General features: G+C 50.8%; 1 protein-coding gene and 1 long non-coding RNA gene across 3 annotated transcripts in view; one reads left to right on the forward strand and one right to left on the reverse strand.

Moving 5' to 3' along the window:
- Positions 1–1,392, reverse strand: part of LOC121044730 (uncharacterized) — a 20,534-nt gene extending 19,142 nt beyond the window's left edge. Inside the window, exon 1 of the long non-coding RNA XR_005797447.1 lies at positions 960–1,392. This is a non-coding gene — a long non-coding RNA (uncharacterized LOC121044730). The remainder of the gene's footprint in view (positions 1–959) is intronic.
- Positions 1,393–1,515: 123 nt separating this feature from the next.
- MKS1 (MKS transition zone complex subunit 1) lies at positions 1,516–13,904 on the forward strand. Of its 2 annotated transcripts, XM_040497024.1 has the most exons (18): positions 1,516–1,648; positions 2,066–2,175; positions 3,554–3,624; positions 4,293–4,448; positions 5,533–5,630; positions 5,823–5,951; positions 6,215–6,319; positions 6,901–7,009; positions 7,752–7,808; positions 8,867–8,909; positions 9,168–9,233; positions 10,679–10,749; positions 11,059–11,128; positions 11,228–11,335; positions 12,012–12,145; positions 12,674–12,756; positions 12,841–12,938; positions 13,040–13,904. In XM_040497024.1, exons 1-18 carry the CDS (start codon positions 1,569–1,571, stop codon positions 13,129–13,131), a joined length of 1,680 nt encoding a protein of 559 aa, XP_040352958.1. In that variant the 5' UTR covers positions 1,516–1,568; the 3' UTR covers positions 13,132–13,904. The 2 variants fall into 2 exon arrangements, with proteins under 2 accessions (XP_040352958.1, XP_040352959.1); XM_040497025.1 differs by lacking the exons at positions 1,516–1,648; positions 2,066–2,175; positions 3,554–3,624; positions 5,533–5,630 and having other exon boundaries at positions 4,337–4,448.
- Positions 13,905–24,192: the final 10,288 nt, after the last annotated feature.

Raw genomic sequence — 24,192 nt, forward strand, 5'->3', positions numbered from 1 at the left:
ACACACACACACACACACACACACACACACACACACACACACACACAGAATCCAAAGCAGGCTCCAGGCTCTGAGCTGTCAGCGCAGAGCCTGATATGGGTCTCAAACTCACAAATTGTGAGATCACGACCTAAGCCAAAGTCAGGCACTTAACCAACTGAGCCACCCAGGTGCCCCAATAAACTAAACTCTTGATGCATCCTCCACCTTTATCATTTGTTGTTCATGTAGCATAGTGTTGTCTATTTACAACTTTAAAAGGAAAAATTAGACCATTTCTTAAGAGCTAGAATTCTGCCTCCAGTTTCATCTGTTGAAATAATTATTTCTCACATTGGAAACTGTGTGCTCTTATGAAATAAAATGGTGGATGAGAGGCTGCAAGGCAGACTGGAAGGTGTTCAGGCTTCAAAAGACAGACCTGGGCTGGAATCCCAGCTCCTTCACCACTTACTAGAGTTCAACCTTAATCAGCCTTTTAAACCCTGGCCTTCCCTAATATCATCCTTTAAATGGGAGTAACCCTACTAAAGGGGTTTCTATGAGGATTAGGGACAATGCAAACAAAGCACCCAGGCTGTACTGGATGCTAAATAAATGGTGCTATTATTATGGTTAAGCCCTCGGTGTTACACAACAGCAGCTAGGTTGCCCAGGGCTCCCAAAGCCACATAATCAAACTGGCAAGAGATTGCTGAGTTCAGGGGACAACTGCTTACTCTGTTGGGGGAGTAGCAAATGTCAGAGTTCGATAACTGTTTATCTACCTCAAGGTGCCAGAGAGCCATACTCCATATAATGGTGTGTCTTGCTTTGATGGCCAATGAAACATGACTTTCGAATAGCACTTTGTTGGCTTTTCAGGAGGCTAGTACAATTTCTTAAGATGGTTTAAATATCCGGAACCAACACATTCAGGGGAAAAAACAGTTCAATAATAACAAATATTCCTTCCTTACTGTTAGCTTCCTTGTTCCTTCTTTCTCCGGCTCAGAGAATACCAATTCAAGGACTAATAACTCTTCTGACACTTTTTTTGTTTTCTTCCAAGAATATATTTTCATGTCTGAATAAGTGCCAACGCCTTCCCTGAAAGAATGGGTGCATTCTGAATCACGTTCACCGATTTTCAGGTCAAAGTTTCCGAGCATCAGTGGAAGGCAGTGTGGCGTGATAAGACAAGTCGAGTCGAGGACTCAGGTCACCTGGGTCTGAATCTCCATCACCATTTCGGAATCACCATTTCACCATTGTGAAAGGAGTCGATGGTGCTGCCTTAGTTTTCTCACTTGTAAAGGGCACCAAATCCGGTCCTGGGTGTGAACGAGCTTTGTCGCACGTGCATGCGATAAGGTCGCACGCACATTATCCAGAGGTACCGCAACCTGACCGCACCCAATAGCTCCGGCTGGGTCCCGCCAGCTCCGGTCGCTCGCCTGCGGCGCCGTGCCGGGAACCGTAGGTTGCGCGCGCAGCACCTCCATAGCCTCCCAAACCCCGCGTCTCCGTTGCCAGGGGAACTGGGGGCTGTGCGCTTTCCGGCGCTGTCGCGACGAGTCGCAGCTGTCATGGCGGAGACAATTTGGAGCACTGACACCGGGGAGGCTGTGTATCGCTCCCGGGACCCCGTGCGCAACTTGCGCCTCCGGTAGTCGCATCGTCCCAGAGCCCTGTGCTTTTATACTCTCAAATAATTCGAGGCTGAACCTCACTTGTTTGCTGAGTGCCCCCTTCCGCTTTCAATCCTGATCTCTGCCTTTCTGGTCTCCTCGCGTCTCCCTCACTACCCTCAACCATCTCCACTCACAACTTCCAGACCTATCCAAGCCCTCTCAATTCTCTGCCCTTCTCAAATTCCTCGGAGCTCTGTGTACCCAATACACTCTCTAATCGGCACTCTTTCCCTTAGGATCCCGGGCCGCGCTCGGTGCACCCGGCACACCTTGGTAGCCCCGCCCTCTTCTTCCTTTTGCTTCCGCCCCCCCCCCCCCCCATCTTTGCTCTTTGTTCATCTCCAGGTTGTATGTCTTGTAATCAGTATTTCGGGCTTTTCTTTTCCTGACAGAGTCCACCTGCAAAGAATCACATCAAGCAACTTCCTCCGTTACCAGCCTGCTGCCCAGCCTGGGAAGGACCTCATAGACTTGGCCACTTTTAGGTCTCACCCAACTGCCAGTGGGTGTTTGGTGGTGATGCGACCCTTTGGGGATCTGGGGAAGGGCCTGGGGCGGTAGTAACCTTTTAAGACCTAGTAGACCCGGTTCTGTAGTCTAAGAAAAGGCATAGAGAGGTTGAGTTCCTTGCCCACGGTCACACGGTCGGTAAATGTTGAAGCAAGGATTTGATCCCAAGCAGTTTTAATTGCTCCATTATGTTGTGTATGGAAATTGAGTAAGACCTGATTCTTGCCATCAGGAGTTGATCCGAATTGTGGTCAAATGTAGTAAAATAACAAAGATTATACCATAGATATGTTATGAATCTGCCTAGAAACCTAAATACTGCTTGTGGCATTTTTTTCTAAGAGAAAATATGCCCCAAATTCCTAATATATGTGTATATTATATATACACACGCTTTTAAAAACAACTTAAAAATTTTTTTTAATGTTTATTTATTTTTGAGACAGAATGCGAGTGGGTTAGGGGCAGAGAGAGAGGGAGACACAGAATCTGAAGCAGGCTCCAGGCTCCAAGCTGTCAGCACAGAATCTGATGCAGGGCTCAAACTCAGGAGCTGTGACATCATGACCTGAGCCGAAGTCGGATGCTCAACTGATTGAGCCACCCAGGCGCCCCTAAAAATAACTTTAAGTTTTACATATATCTATACCACACACACGTACACACTATTTAAAAATAATTCTTAATTGGCATCTGCTTGAAAAGGGAACATACTGGTCTCTTGCAGTTTACCTTATCTTGGAAGCCAGAAGAGTGAGGAAGAGAGGACAGTGTGTTTGTGTTAAATCACTAATCTCTCTGCTTTTGTTGTTTCTGTTCAGATATATTCTTGGTCAAGAGTGGGCTGGTGGGTTGTGAAGCATGTGTCTCTGAAAAAGGCATACTCAGCTAAGAGTGTATTCAATTTGGTTCTTTAAATACTCACCTTTCCTCCTCTCTTCTGGCACTTGGTCTCTTAAAGGTTATAGGGCTTGTGGTTCTAGATATATGGTTTCAGGAATAGTAAAGGTAAAAACACCAGGGTTCCTATCTAGCAAATGTAGACAGTTGGGATTGAGGAAGAGGTATTCAGCCCATATCTAAATTTGAGTCCTGACACTGAATTAGATTAAGTAATTCCTGGGAGCCACGACTTCCTTTTATTCAAATTAAAGTAGTAATTAAAACTTCTTGGGTCCTAATCCTGGCTTCTACATATATCCACAGCCTCTCTAACCTTTGTTTAGAGTGAGTGCTTAATAAATCCCCAAACTCCAGCTGGTTTTGTGGCAAATAAATATTAGAGCAGGGACTTCAGTAATAACCAATCACAGAGCAAGAAGTGGTGCTGATTTGACTCAGACGTTTGACTCACTCTGTGGTCTTTGGAGGTGGACACCGCTCAGAGGAAGAGGAAGAGGAAGAGGTCGTGATTGGGTGGCAGGAGAAGCTCTTTAGCCAGGTGAGCCAGTGTCACTTACCTACCTCTACCTGGTCTGCCTCCACCTGGCTGGTAGGAGGGAAAGATTCTTGATACATATTGTCTAATTTCCAGAAAGTTATAGCAGTTTATACATTCCCCTGATGTGTTTAAAGGGCAGTATAACATAGTGACCAACGCTACCCTGTTTTATGATCCTGGGTAAGGCACTTTTCACCTCTGGGTGAAATCTGCCATCTGTAACAGCAAAGTTGGATTAGACCATCCCTCTGGTTCCTTTTAGATCTAACATTCTTGGATCCCCTGCCCTGCATTAATTCAGATAAATGGAAATTGGCTATGAAAACATGTCAAATAGCATTAACTCTATAATTAAATTTCTTTTTAATGTTTATTTAGTTTTTGAGGGAGAGAGAGAGACAGAGTGTGAGTGGAGGAGGGGCAGAGAGAGCGGGAGACACAAAATCTGAAGCAGGCTCCAGGTTCTGAGCTGTCAGCACAGAGCCTGATGCAGGGCTTGAACCCACGATCCACGAGATCATGACCTGAGCTCAAGTCGGCCGCTTAACCAACTGAGCCACCCACGCGCCCCAAGTAGCATTAACTCTACAGAACTGATTTGACTAAACAGTTACAGGGACAAAAGTTTGACATATTCTCAGTACATCTCTGTGTCCTTGTTACCTCAGTTTGAAGTAGATCTGTACCGAAATGAAGCGGCCTGTCAGAGCCCTTTGGATCATCAGTACCGTCAAGAGATCCTGAAGCTGGAGGCTTCGGGTGGCAGGAAGAACCGACGGATTTTTACCTACACTGACTCTGATAGATACACCAATGTGGAGGAGGTATTGTTTTTTTCTGGGGTCCCATGGCTTCCTTCTCCTTTTCCTCCCCTAGCTTCTGGTCTCACCGGGTTCTGTATATTAAGCCGGAAGCCTGTTAAGGGGCAACAGACAGCCTATGTAGGAACTGCCTCGTGCTGCTGGCAGCCAAGCCGGACAGTGGGCACAGTTTTCGGGTGGTGTGGCTGCTCCTTCTCCACCTGCTAGAGGGCCCGGGGAAGCTGGTAGTGTGTCTAATGATAGGCTTGCAGACTACGGACCCGAGGGAAGCAGCCCCTGGGCCGGACTTCCTCCATTCATCATGAGAGGACACAGGTGGGTGGAGTCCTGAACCATCTAGATAAAACTCATCAGGGGATGCAGCCACAACTCTGAGTCTGTGGGTTTGAAGAGGGACTCAGTACAGCCGTCGGGAGCAGCTTAGTGCCCTTTGCCTGTGCTCACGTACCCTTGTGGACTTGCTTTACGTGTTCGTCCCTGTAGGACATGTTCTTTCTTCCCGGGAAATATTAAGCTCCTTGAGAGTGGAGGCTGTATTTTCTGATTTTTGTCTATGACCTTGTAGCTCTGCAAGGAGCAGGTATTAAATGAATGTTTTTGAAAGATTGGTGCTTATGTTAGGAAGGCTCTGGGTTGGTAGCATATAAAATTTGGGTTTTCTATTTTAGAAAAGTAAATGACATTACACTTAGTGCTGAATTACCCATGCAAAGGACTTTTCACGCGATACTTTGTATCCCATTTGGCATCTTCCAAGTACCTGGTAATGTCAACAGCTACCAGGCACACTCGCCCAACTTTTTGTTGGTGTGTACTCAGAGATTGCAGACTCCTTTTAATATTATCATAAAGAAACTCATTTCTGAAGGATGATATGCTGCTAAAATCTTGGAGCAAACCAAGGCATGGTAGGAATCTTCTGTGCCATGTTTGTGCTACTGCTCTCCTCCACTGACACATACAGTTGTGAGGTGTGACTGTTAGATTCGGGTCCCAGATGAGGTTTCAGAAGGAAGGCTTGCCTTCGGTACCTGATCCCATGTGGCCCTGACCAGATGGATCACACAGGGCTGCTCTCTTCTCCTAGCACTGTCAGAAAATGACCACCGCAGCCCGGGAGGTGCCATCATTCTTGGTTGAGCGAATGGCAAATGTCAGGCGGCGACGGCAGGACAGGCGAGGGATGTGAGTGCAAATCTGTATGGGGGAAGGGGTGGGGGGGGCCTTTGTAGTCCTTCCAGGCCAATATCCGGATACGTTCACCCACTTGAGCTTCCCATTCTGCAGTAGGCCCTCCCTGGGTGTGCTCCCCTAGATTCCTCCTTTAGGCTCCTTAGGAGGTGCTGGGGAAGTGACCCTTCCTGCGGTGTCTCCCAGGGAGGGCGGCATCCTCAAGTCGCGAATTGTCACCTGGGAACCATCAGAAGAATTTGTCAGGAACAACCATGTCATCAACACCCCTCTTCAGACAATGTACATCATGGCAGACCTGGGGCCCTATGGAAAGTGAGTGAAGCCTCTCACCTCCCGGCTCAGATTCTCCTCCTCTTCCCTCGCTAACCATCACCTACCCGTTACAGTCATCCTGGGGTATATGGGAGGGAGGTACTTTTTCCTCTTGTACTTCTTAGTTGTACTCAGAAGAAGGTACTATGATGGTTCTCGCTATAGCCTCTGTCCTCTCGCCTGACGTGGGCTGACTATGTCTTCCTCTCTCTGGAGGTGGGACCAGTGGTCCTGAACCTGGGTGTTGATTTTCTGGTATCTAGGCTTGGCTATAAGAAGTATGAACATGTCCTCTGTACTCTGAAGGTGGACAGCAATGGTGTGATCACAGTAAAACCTGACTTCACTGGCCTCAAAGGACCCTACAGGTGAGGGAAAGAAGAAAGGGAGAGTGGAGACTGGCATTCCTTCCCTTGGCTTCACTTCTGGCCCCTAGTTGAGATTCTGAGAAGTCCTTCATCTTCTCTGATTTCCTTATTCCCAGGCAATGGTTCGTATTCTGTTTTCTGATAGACTCGTAGGATCGTGGGGACCCTGTTCTCAGAAAGTGTGCAGCGATACCAGTTTGAAGGGGATAACTTCGGTGGTGTAGTTAAGTGAAAATAATCCTCGGTGCCGCTACATGAAGGGACCGGCCTGAACTGGGCGAGGGGAACTCAGCCACATCTCCTCCTCTGGGCTGGTTATTCCTGCCTCCATGTCTTACAATAACAGGACAATAAATTAGAAATGACCTAAACCTACCTATTTTTTCGGGTGAGAGAACCGGGTGCCAGGGAAGTTGTGCTTTAGGGCTTCCCCGTGGCTGTGAGGCAGAAAGGGGCCCCGGACCTATACTCTGTGTCCACTCTGATGCCCTTTCTGCTCTTCCACTTTGTTTCTCTCTCCTCATCATTTGGCCTTTTTCATCGTTGGTGAGAGTTGGTCTTTTTGTGGTTTGACCTGACAGAATTGAGACCGAGGGGGAGAAGCAGGAGCTGTGGAAGTATACTGTCGACAATGTGTCCTCCCTCGCACAGCCGGAGGAAGAGGAGCGGGAGCAACGTGTGTTCAAGGATGTAAGAGCGAGTTCGTTCCGAGCGCGGGGATGAGCCTTGGTGCCCGGGAGCTGAGCCCACGTCCGAGGTTGATGTGCGCAGTTGCAGTCTTTCTTACATGGGAAGCACTGCTGAGTGTCAGCCACAAGTTTTTGATAACATAACATGATAACAATGACTATTTATTTGAGTGTTTGCCAAGCTTTGCTAGGCCCCTCACATGCTTTATTTCATTTAGACAATACTACAACCCTTTGAGGTGAATACTTTTATTATTACCATTTTATAAATGAGGAGACTTGAGATTGAAAAGCTAAGAAGTCTGCCCAAGGTCATGGGCTTGTAAGTGCAAAAGCCAGGATTTGGTCCCAGACCAGCAGACTCCAGAGCCTCTGTGCTTCACTTTAAAATGTCAGTGACAGTAGTGTTTGGGGCGCCTGTGTGGCTCAGTCAGTTAAGTGTCTGATTCTTCATTTCGGCTCAGGTCATGATCTCGCGGTTGTGAGATCGATCCCCACGTCGGGCTTCACGTTGGATGTGGCGCCTACTTAAGATTCTCTCTCTCTCTCTCTCTCTCTCTCTCTCGTCTCTCTCTCTCAAAAAATTTAATTTAATTTAATTTAAAAGTCAGTGGCTTGGATGCTTAGGCCTCCAGCTCTCTGCGGCATTTCCTGCTACAGCTTCTTTTCTCCCACCCATTCAGACCTGACCCATGGCCTGGCTGGGGCTGCATCTTTAGTTTTCATGTGGTTTGTTTCCTCAGCTCTACGGCCGCCACAAGGAATATCTCAGCAGCCTGGTGGGCACTGACTTTGAGATGGTGAGTAGCGTGGCTGCCCGCAGCACCACGAGCTGGGTTTGGCCAGGGCATTCGGACTGTGGCTAAGTAATAGCACGTTTCTTAAAGGACATATTCTTTATGCCAGAAGGAAGTCAGAGGATAGCATGTAGAGCACAGTTCTTGTTACGTGTTTTGAAATACAGCATATTGACAGAACCATTAATGAAAAAGAAAATGTCAGGGAAAATGTTCTAAAAGGGCACACTTGCTATGGATTGCTTTCTCTGGGGTGGGGGTTGGGTGGTGAGAGGGGTACGTCAGGAATGTTTATTTTGCATTCCCTAAACTTAGTAGTTTTACGTTTTTATCAGTGGTTAACACATGCAGGTAGGTGTTCCTTTATAATTGTTTTTAAAAATAAATGTAGGGATGAAAAATGTCTTCCTCATTCTTCATGTGGATATTTTTCCTAAGATGCCCCATGGAGAGGGAAGGGGAATCATTTCTGTTTGTCAAATACTTTAGCTCTTAAACAACCAAAACAAAATAGTTTATGTCAGTCATTCTGTGGTCCTGTTCTTTGCCTTCTTTATTCCGGGAGTTCCATTTCTACGTCAGGAAACAAGCACAGGATTACCCAGCAGTCTCCCTCTCTCCCCAAACCAATTCGTTATTTTTATATTGCATTAACAGTAGACGGGCAGTGTTAAAAAGTTAGATAAGAAAACACAAGTAATTAAAAAAGTGAACTCCCTCCTTCCTTGACCAGGCGTCGAAAGGGAACAGGGGTGTCCAGCTGCGCCCCCCAACCCTGTATGGCGAAGGGTGGCAGTTGTTGCTTCCCTTGGCTATTCCTGTAAACTCTCCATACTTCATTGCCCTCCTCACCCTTTAAATTATGTGCTTTCTTTTCTGTTACAAATTTTAGAAATGAAGGAAACCGATCTGTGGAGTGGCAGGGTAGGGAGGAAGCGCAATAGTGACGCACCCAGATCTGGCGGCCAGTGTCAGGTCTTCCTGGGGTTCGTGGACGGGCTGGAGGAGAAGTGCTGACTCCCCCAGATGCCCTGATCTTTTCCCGCTTCTCTCCACCTTAGACTGCCCCAGGTGCCCTCCGGCTCTTTGTAAACGGAGAGGTAGGTAAGTGCCTTGCCAGACAGAGATCCCTTGATGCTTGGGCAGGGGCCCCGTAGAGCTGCGAAGTAGCTCCTGTGGCCGCAGCGGACGCGCCAGGTTGTCTGTACTACTTGGGAAACTCAGTCCTGAGTCTTTACGGGAAACGCAGAGAGTTCCTGGCCCTCCAGGGACTTGCTTCCTGACGTGTGTAGGTCTTTCAGGACCGAGTTGGGTGCTAAGGGTGATAGGAGAATGAGCTGAAATCTTTTCTTGTTTTCTTAGTTTCAGCCCAAGGCTACGAGTATGACAATCTCTATGTGCACTTCTTTGTGGAATTGCCAACCACTAGTAAGTAATTTTCATAAGTCTCTTTTATACCCATTCTGACAATTTTCTAGAGGAATTCAGTCAGGCCTCCTTCCCACCTTTTTTCAAAGAAATAGTTATTGTCTTTTTCAAAGTCCTAGATCACTTCCAAGTTGTCATATCCTGTGGTGACCTTTGTGCATTCACCCTACATGACCTCTCAGAAGCTCGTGGCCCAGCTTGCATTTCCTCACTGAAACTCCTTTAGGCTTCTGGCTCCACACTTCTCTCTTCTTTCTTGTAGGTGGCTCGTCAGTCCCCTTGGTTGTTTGCTCATCTGTTGGTCTTAAAGCATTAGAGTGTCCATGGCTGGGCCTGGGCCTTCTGTTACTCTCTCTTTACAGCCTTTCTGGGTGGTCCCATCCATCCATGACTTGTAATGGCATCTCAGACCCCCCAGATTTCTCTCTAGCCTTGGCCTTTCCCCTGAGCTCCAGGCTCATACCCAGCTACCTCTTTGTCATTTCTGCTTAGCATGACCCAGCGGACTCTTGATTCTCCTTCCTGCATTAAACCTGCCTTCATGGTCTTCCCCCATCTTAGGGAAAGAGTCCCTTCCCTAAGGGACATGGCAATGTCATTTACTTAGTTGCTGGTGCCGAAAACCCAGGAGACACCCTGAATTCCTCACTTTCTCTAGCTCCTTGCAGCCCGTCATTCTACCAGCAGTTTCTGTCGGCTTTGTCTTCAAAAGATGTCCTGAACATCTGCTCTCTCGAGCACCCTAGACCAAGCCACCTGCATCTCTCATCTTCTGCCGTGGCCAATGCATTAACTTTCTTACTTACCCTGCTGCTTCCTTTACACCTCATTTGCCACAGGCGCCACAGCCACATGGCTTTGAAAATGGAAGCTAGCTGTGTCTCTCTTCGGCTTTAAACCCCAACAGCTTCCCCTCCCGCTTAGTGTAAGAACCAAGCTCCAGAGCCTGAATGAGCTGGCCCCTGCCTATCTCTCCCTCACAGAATTCCAGTCAGACTTTCTGTTCTTGAACATGCCAAGTTCATTTCCACCTTAGGGCCTATTGGGGATCATTTCCTTTGTCTGAAAACCTTTCTGTCTATCTTTGCACGAATGGTTCTTCCGAGTTTAGGTCTCAGCCAAAGTGTCACCTCTGAGAGGTCCTCCCTCACCATCCAGTCTAAATGAGCCTGTTTTATTTTTAGTAGAGCATCTGTCACTACCCAATAGCCTCTTGTTGGCTGGTTTGTTGTGTTTCCCCTGCCAACTGGAATGTCAGTTCCATGAGAGACAGGGATCTTTTCTCTCCCCAGTGATGGGTCATAGCACATAGGAGACACTCAGTAAATGTTAAGTGAATGACTGAGTGTGTGAGTGAATGAACCGATAAAGGAACTTTGTCTTTTTCTCAACCACTTGCCTTCCTCCCAGGTCAACTGACTGTATATATGCCCCTTGGCTTTCAGATTGGTCAAGCCCAGCATTCCAGCAGCTCTCAGGAATAACACAGACCTGTGCCACCAAATCCTTGGGAATGGTATGGAAAACAAGAGGGGTATCTGGAGGGGAACAGGACTCCGAAGATTATCAGGACTGGCCAGTTGGCTCTGGCCCTTCTCTGTGGGCTCTGCAGGGCTACCTGGTCCAAGGGCTCCCTCTCTGTCTTTCTGTGGATGGTAGTAGCCTGTATTTGGGCGTCCCCTCCCCTCTCAGCCTCTTATTTCCTATCTTGGGTGAGAGTTTTTCCCTTGTGAAGGTATGTCATCGGCCACAGAGAGAACAAGTTCCCGTTGAGGCCTAGCCTATCCCATGACACCGAGTATAAAGTAAAACTTCTCTTTTTTAGGATAAGGTGGCTTACTTCTCCTACCCATTCACATTTGAGGCCTCCTTCCTCCATGAAGACGAATCTGCTGGTGAGTAGCTCAGTAGATCCCGGGCCCGGCATCACCTCTGGTGGTACCCTCTCGTGGTGAAGGCCTCCTGTGACCTGCTGCTTCTCTCATGTCTCCCAGATGCTCTCCCAGAGTGGCCTGTGCTCTACTGTGAGGTCCTCTCACTGGACTTCTGGCAGAGGTATCGCGTGGAAGGCTACGGGGCTGTGGTGCTGCCCGCCACCCCAGGTGACCTCTTGTCCCTGCCCTCCACTGGCCTCTGTGCCCCAGCTCCTAGGAGCGAGACTAACCCTTCCAAAAGATTCCATCGCTTCCAGTGAGAAGTAGGGACGGTTAGGAATTAGACGCATTTAACTTGCAAGATTCCTTGCTCGTTTTGAGGAATTTCCCCCGCTCTGTTAGAGACAACTGAGTGAAACTGCAGCTAACCGCAAAGTAGGGCAGCCTGAGCATCTGTGGTGTCCGCTCCGAGCTCCGCTGATTTGACTCGCCGCCTTGAGGGACTGGCTCAGGCAGGGTGGGCTCTCAGCACACATGTATTGGATGGATCAGCATTCATTCTGAAGTAATAGCCACTGTCTTCTGTTGTCAGGCATTGCACTAAGCGCGTCTCGTTTCATTCTGCCGACCTCTCTGCGAGTGTAGGCGCTATACCATTTCCGTTTTACCAGTGAGGAGAACGGAGATCATGGGGTTTAAGAAACTTGACCTGGGTATGCAGGTAACAACTGGCAGAGCTTTGAATTTCTAGCTGATTGATTTCCAAACAGGTGCCCCAAGCCCCCATGATAACCTTCACCAGAGGTCAGGTGTTTTCGTGGTTGGTAGGCCTGTGTCATCGCTGGGGGTCAGTGAGAGACCACATGCCCTTTCTGGCTGTGGCCCCATTGTCCTTTCTGCATAGGCTCTCACACCCTGACAGTCTCCACGTGGAGACCCATGGAACTTGGCACAGTGGCTGAGCTGAGGAGGTTTTTCATTGGCGGCTCTCTGGAACTGGAGGACCTCTCCTACGTGCGGATACCGGGAACCTTCAAGGTCACTTTTGTCTCTAGGCAGACTTCGTGCTGGGAGCTTAGGTTCCTGTCTCTTCTGGAGAAGGTGGGATCAGGGTTAAGGCCCCTTAATTGCATCATTATTGCTTAGTCCCTTCCTGCCTGTGGTTTAAGCTGGAGGTCATGGCCACATCTTGAACCAGGTACAGACATAGGAGATCCTAGGAAGTCTCCTATCCTAGGAGATCTCTGGAAATGAGTATACTCAGAGATTCCCCTGGTCCCGTCAGAGTTGCTGGCCCCTCCTTCCAGCCCATCACGGAGCTTCAGTAATCGAAGGTGGGGAGGATTGGCAGGCTGCTTATAAGGCTGCTATTCTCCAGGGAGGTTGGAATGTTCCCTCATTTACAGTTGGGAGCCCAGTGTTAGCCTTGAGATGATGGAGCCTGGGTGCTGGAATGGGGTTTCCCCATTCTCTCCGAGAATGGGAGTAAGGATGGGGGTGAGGCCAGCGTGCTCCTGGGATCTAGAAGCCACAGAAGCCTGATGCCGTCTTAACTGCACACCGCAGGGAGAGCGTCTGAGCCGCTTTGGGTTCCGCACTGAGACCACAGGCAGCGTCACCTTCCGCCTGCACTGTCTGCAGCAATCCAGGTGAGTAACCCTGGCCTCTGCCTCGGGGAGCCTTACCCCTGAGGGCTGAGGGCAGCTGTGGCCGTGTGGTGGGTTTGTGTGCAGGGCCTTCATGGAGTCCAGTTGCCTCCGGAAAAGGATGCAGAGTGTGCTGGACCGTCTGGAGGGATTCAGCCAGCAGAGTTCCGTTCACAGTGTGCTTGGTAGGTCTCCCTGCCCCCCGCAGCCGGCCACCCAGCACCAGCAGCAGCCACGCTCCTCCCCACAGCGTGGCAGCTGACTGCTATACTCGCTCCCCTCGCAGAGGCCTTCCGTCGCGCCCGGCGCCGCATGCAGGAGGCCCGAGAAAGCCTTCCCCAGGACCTGGTGAGCCCTTCGGGAACCATGGCGTCCTAGCTCACTGCTGCACTGGCCCCTGGGCAAGAGGACAAGATGCGTGATGGCTAACGCTGGTGTCCCCCTACCTTCGTCCTTCTGACTGGTGACCCCATTGACCTTGCCGAGAACCAGAAGAGCTGAGAAAATCCCAGGCCGGTGCCTCTGCCTGGTCTTCAGCAGGGTCTCCTCCCTGCTGCGAAGCAATAAAGCTGGAGACCCTATGGTCCCCCTCTTCATATTTCATTTACTGCAAGTGGGAGTCACCCCAAGGCAGACTTATTGGTTTAGCTCCATTTGGGGTGACCCCACAGTTAGCTCAGTCCTCAACACAGCCTCTTTTCTGGCTTGTCTCACTGTCTCCCAGCGGAGAGCCGCAGGCAACTCCTGGTCTGCAGCCTGCATTACGGATGGAGGTTCAAGGCGCACCGGGGTGGCTCGGTCGGTCGGTTCAGCGTCTGACTCTTCATCTCTCACCTCAGGTCTTGGTCTCACAGTCGTGGGTTCGAGCCCCGCATTGGGCTCTGTGCTGGGCGTGAAACCTACTTAAATAAAAAAAAATGTAAAAAGAACAATGGAGGCTAAAGAAAGGTGAGAGATATCTTGAATTCCCGGCCCGAGAGCCTCAGCCTCCTCTTTCCAGGGTAGCCTGGGCTTGCTGCTTGGGCTTGTTGTGTTTGGAGATACAACTTATTTCTGGAGTAAATGAAGGCTAAAGGCAGTGCCCAGTCCTTTCTGCTAGCTGGGTAGTACCTTTATTGTGTTTTCTTGTACATAAAAACTTTGTATATTGACTGATGTCTTGGCTGGTTTTCTGCTCAGGTTGCTGGCGTGGCCAAGGTGTTCTCCTGAATCTTCCCCTTTTCTACCCTTTCCTATCCATAGTGTCTCTTTTGGTTCTCTTATGTGAGCCCGCAGGAGAGCCTTAGGGGTTAGTGCCACCGGTGTCCTGGCTGTGCTCCTTCTAGACATTTGGAGCAAAGCCCAAATGTCATGCCCTCCCCAGCCTAACTCAGAAACCAGCTCCTGCCCCCCAGCCGTCCTTTACTGGTACGAGCAGAGCGTGCTGCCCAGCCTGCAGGCTCCAGCAGAGGGTTGTGGGATGGCCAGGACCAGGTGTGGGGTGGCCTGCAGCCACGGGCAGGTGTGAGGGACAGGCTGGGAAATAGAAAAAAGCTGGAAATCGTTCAGATGACTCTTCCTGCCTGGGCCTCAAGACCTCCTTTCACCCAGAGCTGATGCCTGACCTTCTACCTAAGAGGTTGCCAAGGTGGGAGGGTTCACTGCTGCTGGGAGCCCCAGCCGTGACTCCCAGCCACAGAACCAGCCCTGAGCCATAGCCAGCCAAAGCGTCAGCAGGCGTGCTTGCTCCGGGGGAGAAGGTAGCTTTGTGGTCTTCCCTACGTGATCCTGTGTCCGAGGCTGCAGACGTGGGATGGGCTCCTGCGGAAGCAGCACAAGTGAGCCAGTGTGGAACTTGCTGGGTGTCCAGACATGGAGCTGTGTCGGGGTGTTGATGACTGGGCTGGAGTTGATTCGACACTTCCCAATTGCCCCCCAAAGTCCTGAGCCTTGGATTAACATTCCAGAAACTAGCATACCGGGAAGCCACTAGGGAAGAGTACCCTGTCTCTAGTGACAAGTTTTGTTGTCTCTGCTGAGAGGCCTAAAGGGTCTCAGCCATCTGGTCCAGGGAAGGATGTGGAAGCCTGGCCCCACCCAGGGCTGTTGGAGGAGGGCCCCCCCCTTACCTGCAGAGTCCTCATTAGCCTTGCCAGGCTGACAGATCCAACCTGGGGATGCGGTGCAGCTTACAAAGCCCTGGGGGTAAGTGTTGGCCCTGAAGATGTCCCTCGAAATGGTGGGGATACCAGTATGGTCATACACAATTCCAGACCAGGAAATCTGGCCCAGGGCCTCGTGTGTTAGGGAGGAATTAACAGGACGGGCACCCATTGCATGCCAGGTGCCTCACATCATTTCATTCACTTCTCCAGAATTCCTGCAAAACAGGTATTATTCCCATTTTATAGACGAAGAAACCGGTTCAGCGGTCAAGTAAATTGCCCAGTATAAATGCACAGAAATTTAGCGGCCAGGACTGGATTTGAACCCAGGTAGATACCAAATCCAAATAAGTCAAGTGTTTAACCATAAGTTTAGGAAGGAAACCAGATTTAGCCCTTTCTGTCCATGTTTTCTGGGATCCACTAGCCAGGAAGAGCGAGGCTGACCAGTCAATCTCATGGGTTAAAGGTGCCCGTAGTTCAGGCAATATCAGCCTTGCCTGGCCCACTGTCTCTCTCCCTCTGACCAGTCTCTCCCCAGAGGAGCCTCCTGGTCTTAGACCCTGTGAACTTGGAAAAAAAAATGAATCTAAAAAAGGCACTTTCCCCCTTGCTGAGACTTGAAATGCTAGTGCTTTTCTGCCCTTCCTCTGGGGCTGGTCTCTTTAGGGTAGGGTCACTTACCTGTCACCATTTCAGGCTCTTGTGAACTGGTTTTCAAAAAGAGAAACCAGAAGAGGCCCCACTTGGGCCCCTGACGAAAGAGGCTCTGCAATGGCCCCAGTCCAAACATCAGTATTGTCAGGTGTCCCATACAGATTCAGGAGCTTCCTTGCCAAATCCGGGTTTTGCAGCACCTGGCTAAGCTGTGCCAGATTCCGGGGCTGGGAAAGCCCACAGAAGCGCCTCCGAGCGTTGTGCCCTGTAGGGAAAGGGGCAGAAGCGGATTCAGTCTGACTTCCCTTTAGCTTCTACTTCACAGTTTCTCCTGAGAGAGCTCTGTGGTCCGGAAATGTTAGGCAGGACAAGATCCCTGCTGACAGAAGAGGCCCGAACCTTCCAAATGTCGAACCACTGTGCTCTAATTTTCAAAGCAAGTAGACAACCAGGCTTTGTGAGTGTGTCCTAACATAAGAAGCTGCAGTAATCCAACACTCATAACCACAGGGATGTGATTTATTGGGCTCAGGCACATCAATTAGGTGCAAATAAGATAGGACCTAGAACATAAAAGACTCTTAATCAGGTTTGTAGCAGGAATGAGTGAAGAAGTAAATAAGTGAACAAACCAAGAAATGAAATGTGGTTAATCTACTCAGAAAAGGAACACATGCTATGATTCCATTTACACGAAAGACCCAAAATAGGCAATTATGTAAAGATAGAAAGATGATCAGTGATTGTCAGGGGCTGGAGTAGGGACGGGGAGGGACTGTTATTATAAGGTTTCTCTGTGAGTGATGAAAATGTTCTGACATTAGCAGTGGAGATCAATGGGCCAAAGACCTTAACAGGCAAAACAAAAACAAAAACAATGCACAACTCTAAATTTACTGAAGTCATTGATAAAGTCATTGAATCATATATTTCATATGGGTGATTTTTGGGATGTGCTAATTATGTCTCGATAAAGTTGCTTTAAAATTTGTTTTCAGCTGCTCAGAAATTTCCAAAGACCAGCCATACTGATTTCTCTGCTATTAGGATCCCACAATAGAGAACAAAGCCCGATGATGGGGTGGGGACCAGCAAGATACGAGAGAGGTTTGGCCCAATCTTGAAGAAATGCTTGCCCAATATTGTCCATTGAACTACAACTCACAAACACCACCTTCCAGCTGAGCAAAGGAAAATGATGCAATGTTTTACCTCACTAAGCACAGTTATGTGATCATCTCTTCTGATCCTCACAATACCTTTGTGAGGCATTTTGTAATCTCCATTGTATCAATGGATATTTGCTTGAGCAACTGTGACTTTTAAAAAAATTTTATGGGGGTGCCTGGGTGCTTCAGTTGGTTAAGCATCCAATATCGGCTCAGGTCATGATCTCGTGGTTCGTGAATTCGAGCCCCCGGTCAGGCTCTGTGCTAACAGCTCAGAGCCTGGAATCTGTTTCAGATTCTGTGTCTCCCTCTCTCTCTCTGCCCCTTCGCCCCGCTCACATTCTCTCTCTTTCTCTCAAAAGTGCATAAACATTTTTAAAAAATTTAAAAATGAATGTTTTTAACATTTATTTATCTCATTTTGAGAGACAGAGAGAGAGCACAAGTGTGGGAGGGGCAGAGAGAGAGAAGGAGACACAGAATCCGAAGCAGGCTCCAGGCTCTGAACTGTTGAGCACAGAGCCCTACGCGGGGCTCGAATCCAGGAATCATGAGATCATGACCTGAGCCGAAATCAGATGCCTAACCAACTGAGCCACTCAGGCGCCCCCAACTATGACTTTTTTAAGGTCACTCCACCATTAAGTGGAGTTCAAACAAGATCATCCAATTCCAGATTTGGTGTTTGGAATGGAGGAGACTGTCAGAGCTAGTATCTGGAGAATATTTCTGGGACAGCTTGGAGGAAAGGGTATGGGGGTGGGGGCACAAAAACTGTGTGGCTCTTGGGTGGGGGCCGGGGGCTAGCAATCTCAGCTCTCCATCAGGATGCGCCCACAGCTCTTTAGTTGTCAATAGCACCCGCGTGTAAGGAGGAAAGAAACTCAGGTTCCTGGGTACCTGCTGTGTGCCCGCCAAGTGCTGTGTTAGGTGAGGTAGAGACTGCCCCCACTCCGTCATACACGGCCAAAGATTAGCCAAAGCAGATGGGGCTTTGGGTTGTATTTGGACAAAAAAGTAGGGAGTTCAGGGGAGGGAGAGGGGAGCAAGGTAGTGACCAAAGCCTTCCCCTAACATTGTAGCTTAAACAAGGGGAAGAAAGAAATTTTGAACTTGATTCAAATGTTACTACTTCCTAGTTATGTGGGCTTCAGAAAATTACTAGATATCTTTGAGCTTATTTCCTCATCTATAAAAATGGCTGTAATTGTTGCTTCTCAAGGTCATTGGCAGAACTAAATGATTAATATCCATGAAAATTCCTAGCAGAGTGCCTACGTTTTCTTCTTTTCCGGGATGAATTTTTCTTCTTTCCTGGGATTCTTGTGTCGTCACAAAACAGCCGAGGCTGTCTTAATTTTACTCCAACTGTTCCTGCCTCGGGGGCTCTTGGCCTTTCTACACTTAGAGCAGGAGTCAGTTTCTGTATCCCTGGAACCTGAGTCTTCCTCCTTGGAGCTCGCCTGGGTAAGTGGGGAATGGAGCTGTTCTTCCCCGCCCTTTGGATCTACTGTTTTCTCTACCCGGAAATTCCTGAACTGCTTCGTCCACTCCTGTGTCCAAGTCCTGGCCGTGCTGTGAATCTACAGCCAGAGGGCATACAGTGGCCGGAGAAGATAGGACAGGATGGCAAAAGGCTGGTCCCAGGGACGCTTTACCACATCAAGCGTGGCCTCGCATGCTTCTCGACCACAGCACATCGCCTAGACAGTGGCAGTCAGAAAGGATGCACCAACGGTCTTCTCTGAAACCCGCTCACCACCAGCAGCAGCAACCCGAGGCCAAAGCCTGGGAGGAGGGACGGGCAGCCCCCCTGACCCGGGAGGCCGCGGTGTGGTCCCGGCTGCGTTGCTTGTCGAGAGCCACCAGGTCCAGCCCGATCCTCCTCACTTGACAAAAGAGCCGGTCCCGCAGCTCGTCCACTCACACGGAATCTTGAGGGTTCAGCGTGGCAGGGGTGGCCATGAGGCCTGGGATGATGGGGTTGATGCCACCTGGTGGTGGGGAAAGTGAACAGCACACACTGGATCAGCCTCTGGGGAGCCCTGGGGTCATCGCGTGACGCCAAGCTAGCTCAGAGCTGGACAAGCTGGTCGCTTGTATTCTATAATGTTTGTATCCGGAAACAAAGGCCTGGGTAGACTCGAAGTGTGCTGGGGCTGGCAGAGAAAGTAGTGACCCCCACTTCTTAAAGAAGGAGCAGAAGACAAGCTCCTGTGAGGCCCGCAAGTGGCCAGTCTGACATGAGTCTCCTCCCCTTTTTGGAAATCCTCTGATCCCTGAGGGGATGGGATGCCCAGGACCTAGGGTCTTGGTGGCACCCGCCTTGTTTTCACTGCCCTGGGGAGATGATTAGCAGGGGCCTGAGCAGCAGCCTGGCCTCCTGGCACTAAGCTTGGCCCCACCCCCACTCCCATCTGCTCTTAAAACTTGGTCACCTTCATGCACGATTCGCCAGCTGGCAAAGAAGCTAGTCCTAAGAGGGACACATGAGTTGGGTGCTGAGGTACGGTACTGGCTGTCCAAGCGAAACATGAAGGGCTGGAGCATGGTGTGACCAAAGCGGAAGGCCAGGGTGAAGACACTGGCCGCACGACTGTCCACATTGGAGCAAGACCCCCGGTAGAGCCCCAGGGTTTTCTCCCGGGGGGAGCCTGGGCCTCGCCCAGAACCAGGGGCAGAAAGTCTCAGTAGGTGATGATCTACAAGAGAAGACCAGAGGAACATAACCTTAGAGGCCGCCCACCCCATCCCCTTGCCTTTGGACAAAACTTCTGCTTTCCGAAGGGCTGCTCAGACATATTAATTCCTTATTGCCATCATGTCAAAAGTGGAAATGTTTGTTTCCCATTGGCTGGTGAAGCTCCTGAAGCCCAGATAGCTGGATGACAAGGACGGTGTCACACACAGCCAGTTAGTGGCAGAGTTTGGGGTACAGGTGGGATCTCGGGTACACTCCCAACCACCCAGACCTAGCTGATTTGAGGCACTTCCCCAAAGGATGCATTAGGGGAAGTGGGAGCCACTCCCTCAAATGGTGTCTCAAGCCAGATTGTCTTCTCAGGGATGCTGGGACCCAGGACTCCCCACGTGGACCGTGGCCTCCACGGTCTTCCGGGGCTCCTGGCGCAGGGTGTCTCCACTCCACGGGGGAAATCAGGCGTCTCAGCTGCATAGCCCGCAGGGTGTGCTCCCGCATAAACAGGGTATGCATTGCTGCCAGTTTGGGGGTTTCAGATGGTCGACAGTCCCCTTGAAAACCCCGAGTTCAGAGTCACCACAGCCCTTCCCAGAGAAGCCAGAGAAGTGTCTTTCTGCTGAAGCAGACAGAGCTCCGGGGGCTAGAAAGAGGTGGTAGGACTATGTGACCTGGGCCAGGCTCCCCGCCCTGGCCTGACCTCCATCTCCTCAACTGTGCTATGAACTTCCTCACTGACTGCCACCCTCTGCTCCAGCACAATGGGTCAGGAGCAGGGGGACTGTGGGTCTCAGATCCCAGTTACTGGAACAGATTCAGGCAGGGTGGGAAAGCATGGAGCAGCTTCTGGACTCGGGCCTGAGGATTCTATTCTGTAAGTAAGCGAGACCACAGCTGGCCGAGGGACCCAGATGACTCTGGGAACCTTGGCCTTGGGACTGTGAACCCACCCATCCCATGAACTGTATCCATCGGCACATTCCCTGCCGAGGGCTGGACCTTTCCCCAGCTGTGCGCTTGGTGTCAGACCGCTCTCCCCAGGGGGCCCCGGGGAAAGAGAACGAGAAGCCTGTTCCTGCAGCCACAGCTTCTCCTAGAGGCCAGGAAGGAAAGCAAATTCCTGAAGGTGGGCCTTACACACAGTCATCCGCTGCCTTTGAACTAAACCTTTTGTACAAGGTCTTATTTAACGTACGCTTCGGTAGGCTGCTTGGGGCTGACCTGCCGGGGAGCAGGGGACGCACAGGGAGGGGTTGGTGAGGAGGTAGGGGTCATCACACAGGTTGTCGAAGGGGAGCCGGGCCCAGCCATTGTCACTGAAGCAGGTGCTGATGGCCAGCAGCCCCGGGTGATTGGTCTGGTTGCAGAGCTGCAGGGCGAGGGAAACCTCGCTCCCATACACCATGCTGGCATCTGAGAAGGAAGCGAGCGCGCTGAGCGGGGTTTGGACTTGGTTCCTGTTTGGGGGGCATGAGGACGCTGAACGGAAGAAGGGGATCCAGTCACTCTGGTCCCTGATGCGGGGGTCACTGGGTGGGATCTCAGGTGGGAGCGGAGCCACTGACACGGGGGCCCCTGAAGAGCAAGCTCACTCCTCTCGATCATCCCCCACCTGCTTCAAAACCTTGGGCGAAAATCCCCTCCTCTAGGAAGCCCTCCCTGACTCACCCAGACTAGTGCTGCTCGCAGTACTAGTCAGGTCAGTCTGAACAGCCTTAGCACTTTGTATCGTAGAGTCATGAAAGGTTAGGAACGGGTGAGGCCTTAGATCCCCATTTTACCAATGGGGAAATTGAGGCTCAGAGAGGGGTAGTGACAACTACTCAGCAGGAGGGGAAGGATTAGTTCTCTTGACATTTAGGCCTGTGCTTCTTTTATTCCATTTTATTCGACATTTCCTAAGCACGCTTATGCCTGGTGCTTTGGAGACTACGAAGTTCAACAAAACCCAGCACACGTTGCAGGAAGCTGGCGTTCAGTGAAAACAGATGCACGCATAGAGACGTAACTCTAAATTGAGACGCTATTTGCTATGCTTGATCTAAAAGCCAAAAGCGAAAGGTGTGATAGGAAAATATGGGAAGATTCTCCCAAGGAGGTGCTCCCAAACCAGAGCCAGAGGAAGGGGTGAGATTGCAACAGGGAGGAGCCAGCCAGGAGCCCTCACATGTCATGCCCCAAGAATGTCGCCGAATGTGGGAGTGTATGCATATGTGTTCCCCCACCGCCCGCCCCAGAGGCTCTGCTCCCTGGAATCCATCCTTTCTTCTCTAGTGTTCCACACCACCCTTGCCTCTCAGCCTGAAGGATAGTGCCCTGCTCACACATGATCCCAGGAGATGGTGAGAGATACAGGGCCCTTGGACCACTTCAGGAAAGAGAGAAGGGCAAGAGCTAAGGGAACCTACAGGCTCTCAAAAACAGCAGCCCAGAATCTTGCCCTCAAACACGCACAGAACTGAGGGTCTGTCCCGGGCCGTGCTTCCTGCCTTGGTCTGATACTCAAACATCATAGACAGCTCTTAAGGAGGGCGTGGTAGTCTTCCAGCTCAGGGCCTGGGGTGGGGGGCCACATTTGGGGCCTGGGGGACTGGCTGGGGGTAACTTGATGGGGAAGCAGGGGGGCAACTGGGTGCAGGTCCTCTCACAGTCGACCCCCACAGTGAAGGCCACTCTAGCTGGGGGCTCAGGGGTGAAGTCCAAGTCGTGGTCAATGAACTGGCCCCACTGCATGAACATAAGGGTCAGGCCCCGGTGGGAGGTCAGCCTCTCACTGGAGAAGAGCACAATCTGGTTCGAGATGGCCCAGACCCAGTGTGGAGATAGGTCAGTGTGGGGCGTGGGCTCCTGGACCCCACAAAATGTTGGGGCCACCCTGGGACTCAGGGGAAGCAGACTGCTCCTGCTGGAGTTAACACAGTGTCTCCTCCTCTCCCGCCCTCCCTTCCCATCCCCACCTGCTGTGTGGCTGTCATCCCGAGAAGGATGGTCTCTGGTGTGGCCCTGAGGATTCCAGGAATAGAGAAGGGGAGAAGCCAGGTTGGCTGGCTGAGACCCCACGAGCATTTCCAAAGAGGTAAATAGATCAAATTGATAGATCAATTTATGGACCAATGGATGCCTAGATGACAGGACTGACAGATAGACGCCTTGTTGGTAGGTGACAGATAATAAATACAGAGAGAATTGAATAGATGGAAGAAGAATTAATAAATAGATGTTGGTAGATGAGTAGGTGATTGATTGTTATATTGACATATGAAGAGAAAATTGATAAACTGATAAATGTGAAATCATTTAGATCAATAGACATAGAACAAGGCCCATCACTCTTTATATTTAGCAAGATACTTTGACACTAACTCTTGTAGAAAAAACAATGCTATAATGGCTGGCACTAATAGATCACACCCTATATAGATGCTTATACTAAGCTCAGGAAGGAGCTAGGACCCCGGACCCAGGCCCCTGCCCACCTTTCCTGTCCCCACACGTGCTGATGGAACCCCAGCTTCAGCTTCTGTCCCAGGCCAGTGGCTGTGCTCTCCGGGACCAGGAGGAGAAGTGCAGTGACAAGTAAAGGACCATCACTGGGAAATGCAACAACAAGTGGGTGCAGGGGCTGCCCCTGACCCAAGGGTGCCTCCCTTCCCCTCCTCCACCCCTCACTCCACACTGAGTGGCCTCCAGCCCCAGAACGCTCTGACTGGAGCCCACTCACTGCTGCAGGGAAAGACCTTTGCTGGGGGCCTCCAACCAGGCCCTGGCCCGCTGGCTGCCAGCCGAGTAAGAGGGCAGGCTGTCACTTCCCTTCAGCTGGACACCCACCAAGAGGTGCAATGGCTTCCTCCTCCCTCTCGTGAGTAGCAGCCGAGGGTCTGGAAGATGTTCCATCACTTACAAGCATGAAAGTAAAAGCCCAGCCCAGAGGCAGCTTGAATCCAGGCTAGACCCTCGGCCAGCTAAGAGACTTGGGGCGAGTAATATAGCTGAGTCTCAGGTATAAAACCTACCTCATATTGCTGAGCTGGTCTGTTCCACATCTCCCATCCCTGTGCCCTCTTTCCTCCCAACACCCCCAGCCGGGCACCCTGCCCTCTCAGGCCAGAGCAGTCCCTGGGACTCCATGGAGGGGCACAGTACCAGTGACATTGAAGGAACTGGATCCCTGGAGTTGTAACTGCTCCTCCAGCAGCCCCAAAGCCACGTGTATACAATCAGCAGCCCGAACCACTGTCCTGGTGGCTGCTAAAGGTTGTTTGAAGTAGAACAGGACGTCCACGGGGCTGGCCAAGCCTCAGCAGTGAAGCTGCTGCTTGAACCTGCAAGAGGAGGGCGAGGGCTGGAGAAAGGAAGCTCAGCCACCTAGCGGAAGTTCCAGCCTGGTGGCGGAGAGTCAGGGCAGTGTGGACAGGATGGATGGATGGAAGGAAGGCTCTCTACCCACATGGCACCCGCCCGAGGTGCCCAGGGGCAGGTGATAGCTGACATGACCGTGGTTGGAGCCCCCGCCCCCGCCTCATCAACCCTCCCAGGCCCACCTCCCGAGTCTGATTGTAGCATCCACCAGCAACGGGGCCTCTGTTACACAGCCCCAAAGGGCCGAGGTCTCCACTGTCCTGGGGAAGGCTGTCCAGAGGGAAGGGGACTTAAGGTCCAGGGGCGCCACAGGTTCCCCCAGACCCAAGCACTTCCCCCTCCTTTGCCCTCCTCCTTGGCTGTGCAGAGGGATATCACCTGGGACAGTGCCCTCACAGGGCTGGGCCAGGAT

The sequence above is a fragment of the Herpailurus yagouaroundi genome, unplaced genomic scaffold, assembly GCF_014898765.1.
Source record: "Herpailurus yagouaroundi ecotype Mexico unplaced genomic scaffold, PumYag 189, whole genome shotgun sequence".
NCBI lineage: Eukaryota > Metazoa > Chordata > Mammalia > Carnivora > Felidae > Herpailurus > Herpailurus yagouaroundi.

Coding starts and splice junctions, on each gene's coding strand:
- MKS1 (XM_040497024.1), top strand. CDS start 1,569: ATGGCGGAGACAATTTGGAGCACTGACACCGGGGAGGCTGTGTATCGC. Junction 4,449..5,532: donor GATACACCAATGTGGAGGAG/GTATTGTTTTTT, acceptor CTCTTCTCCTAG/CACTGTCAGAAAATGACCAC. Junction 7,809..8,866: donor TGGGCACTGACTTTGAGATG/GTGAGTAGCGTG, acceptor TCTCCACCTTAG/ACTGCCCCAGGTGCCCTCCG.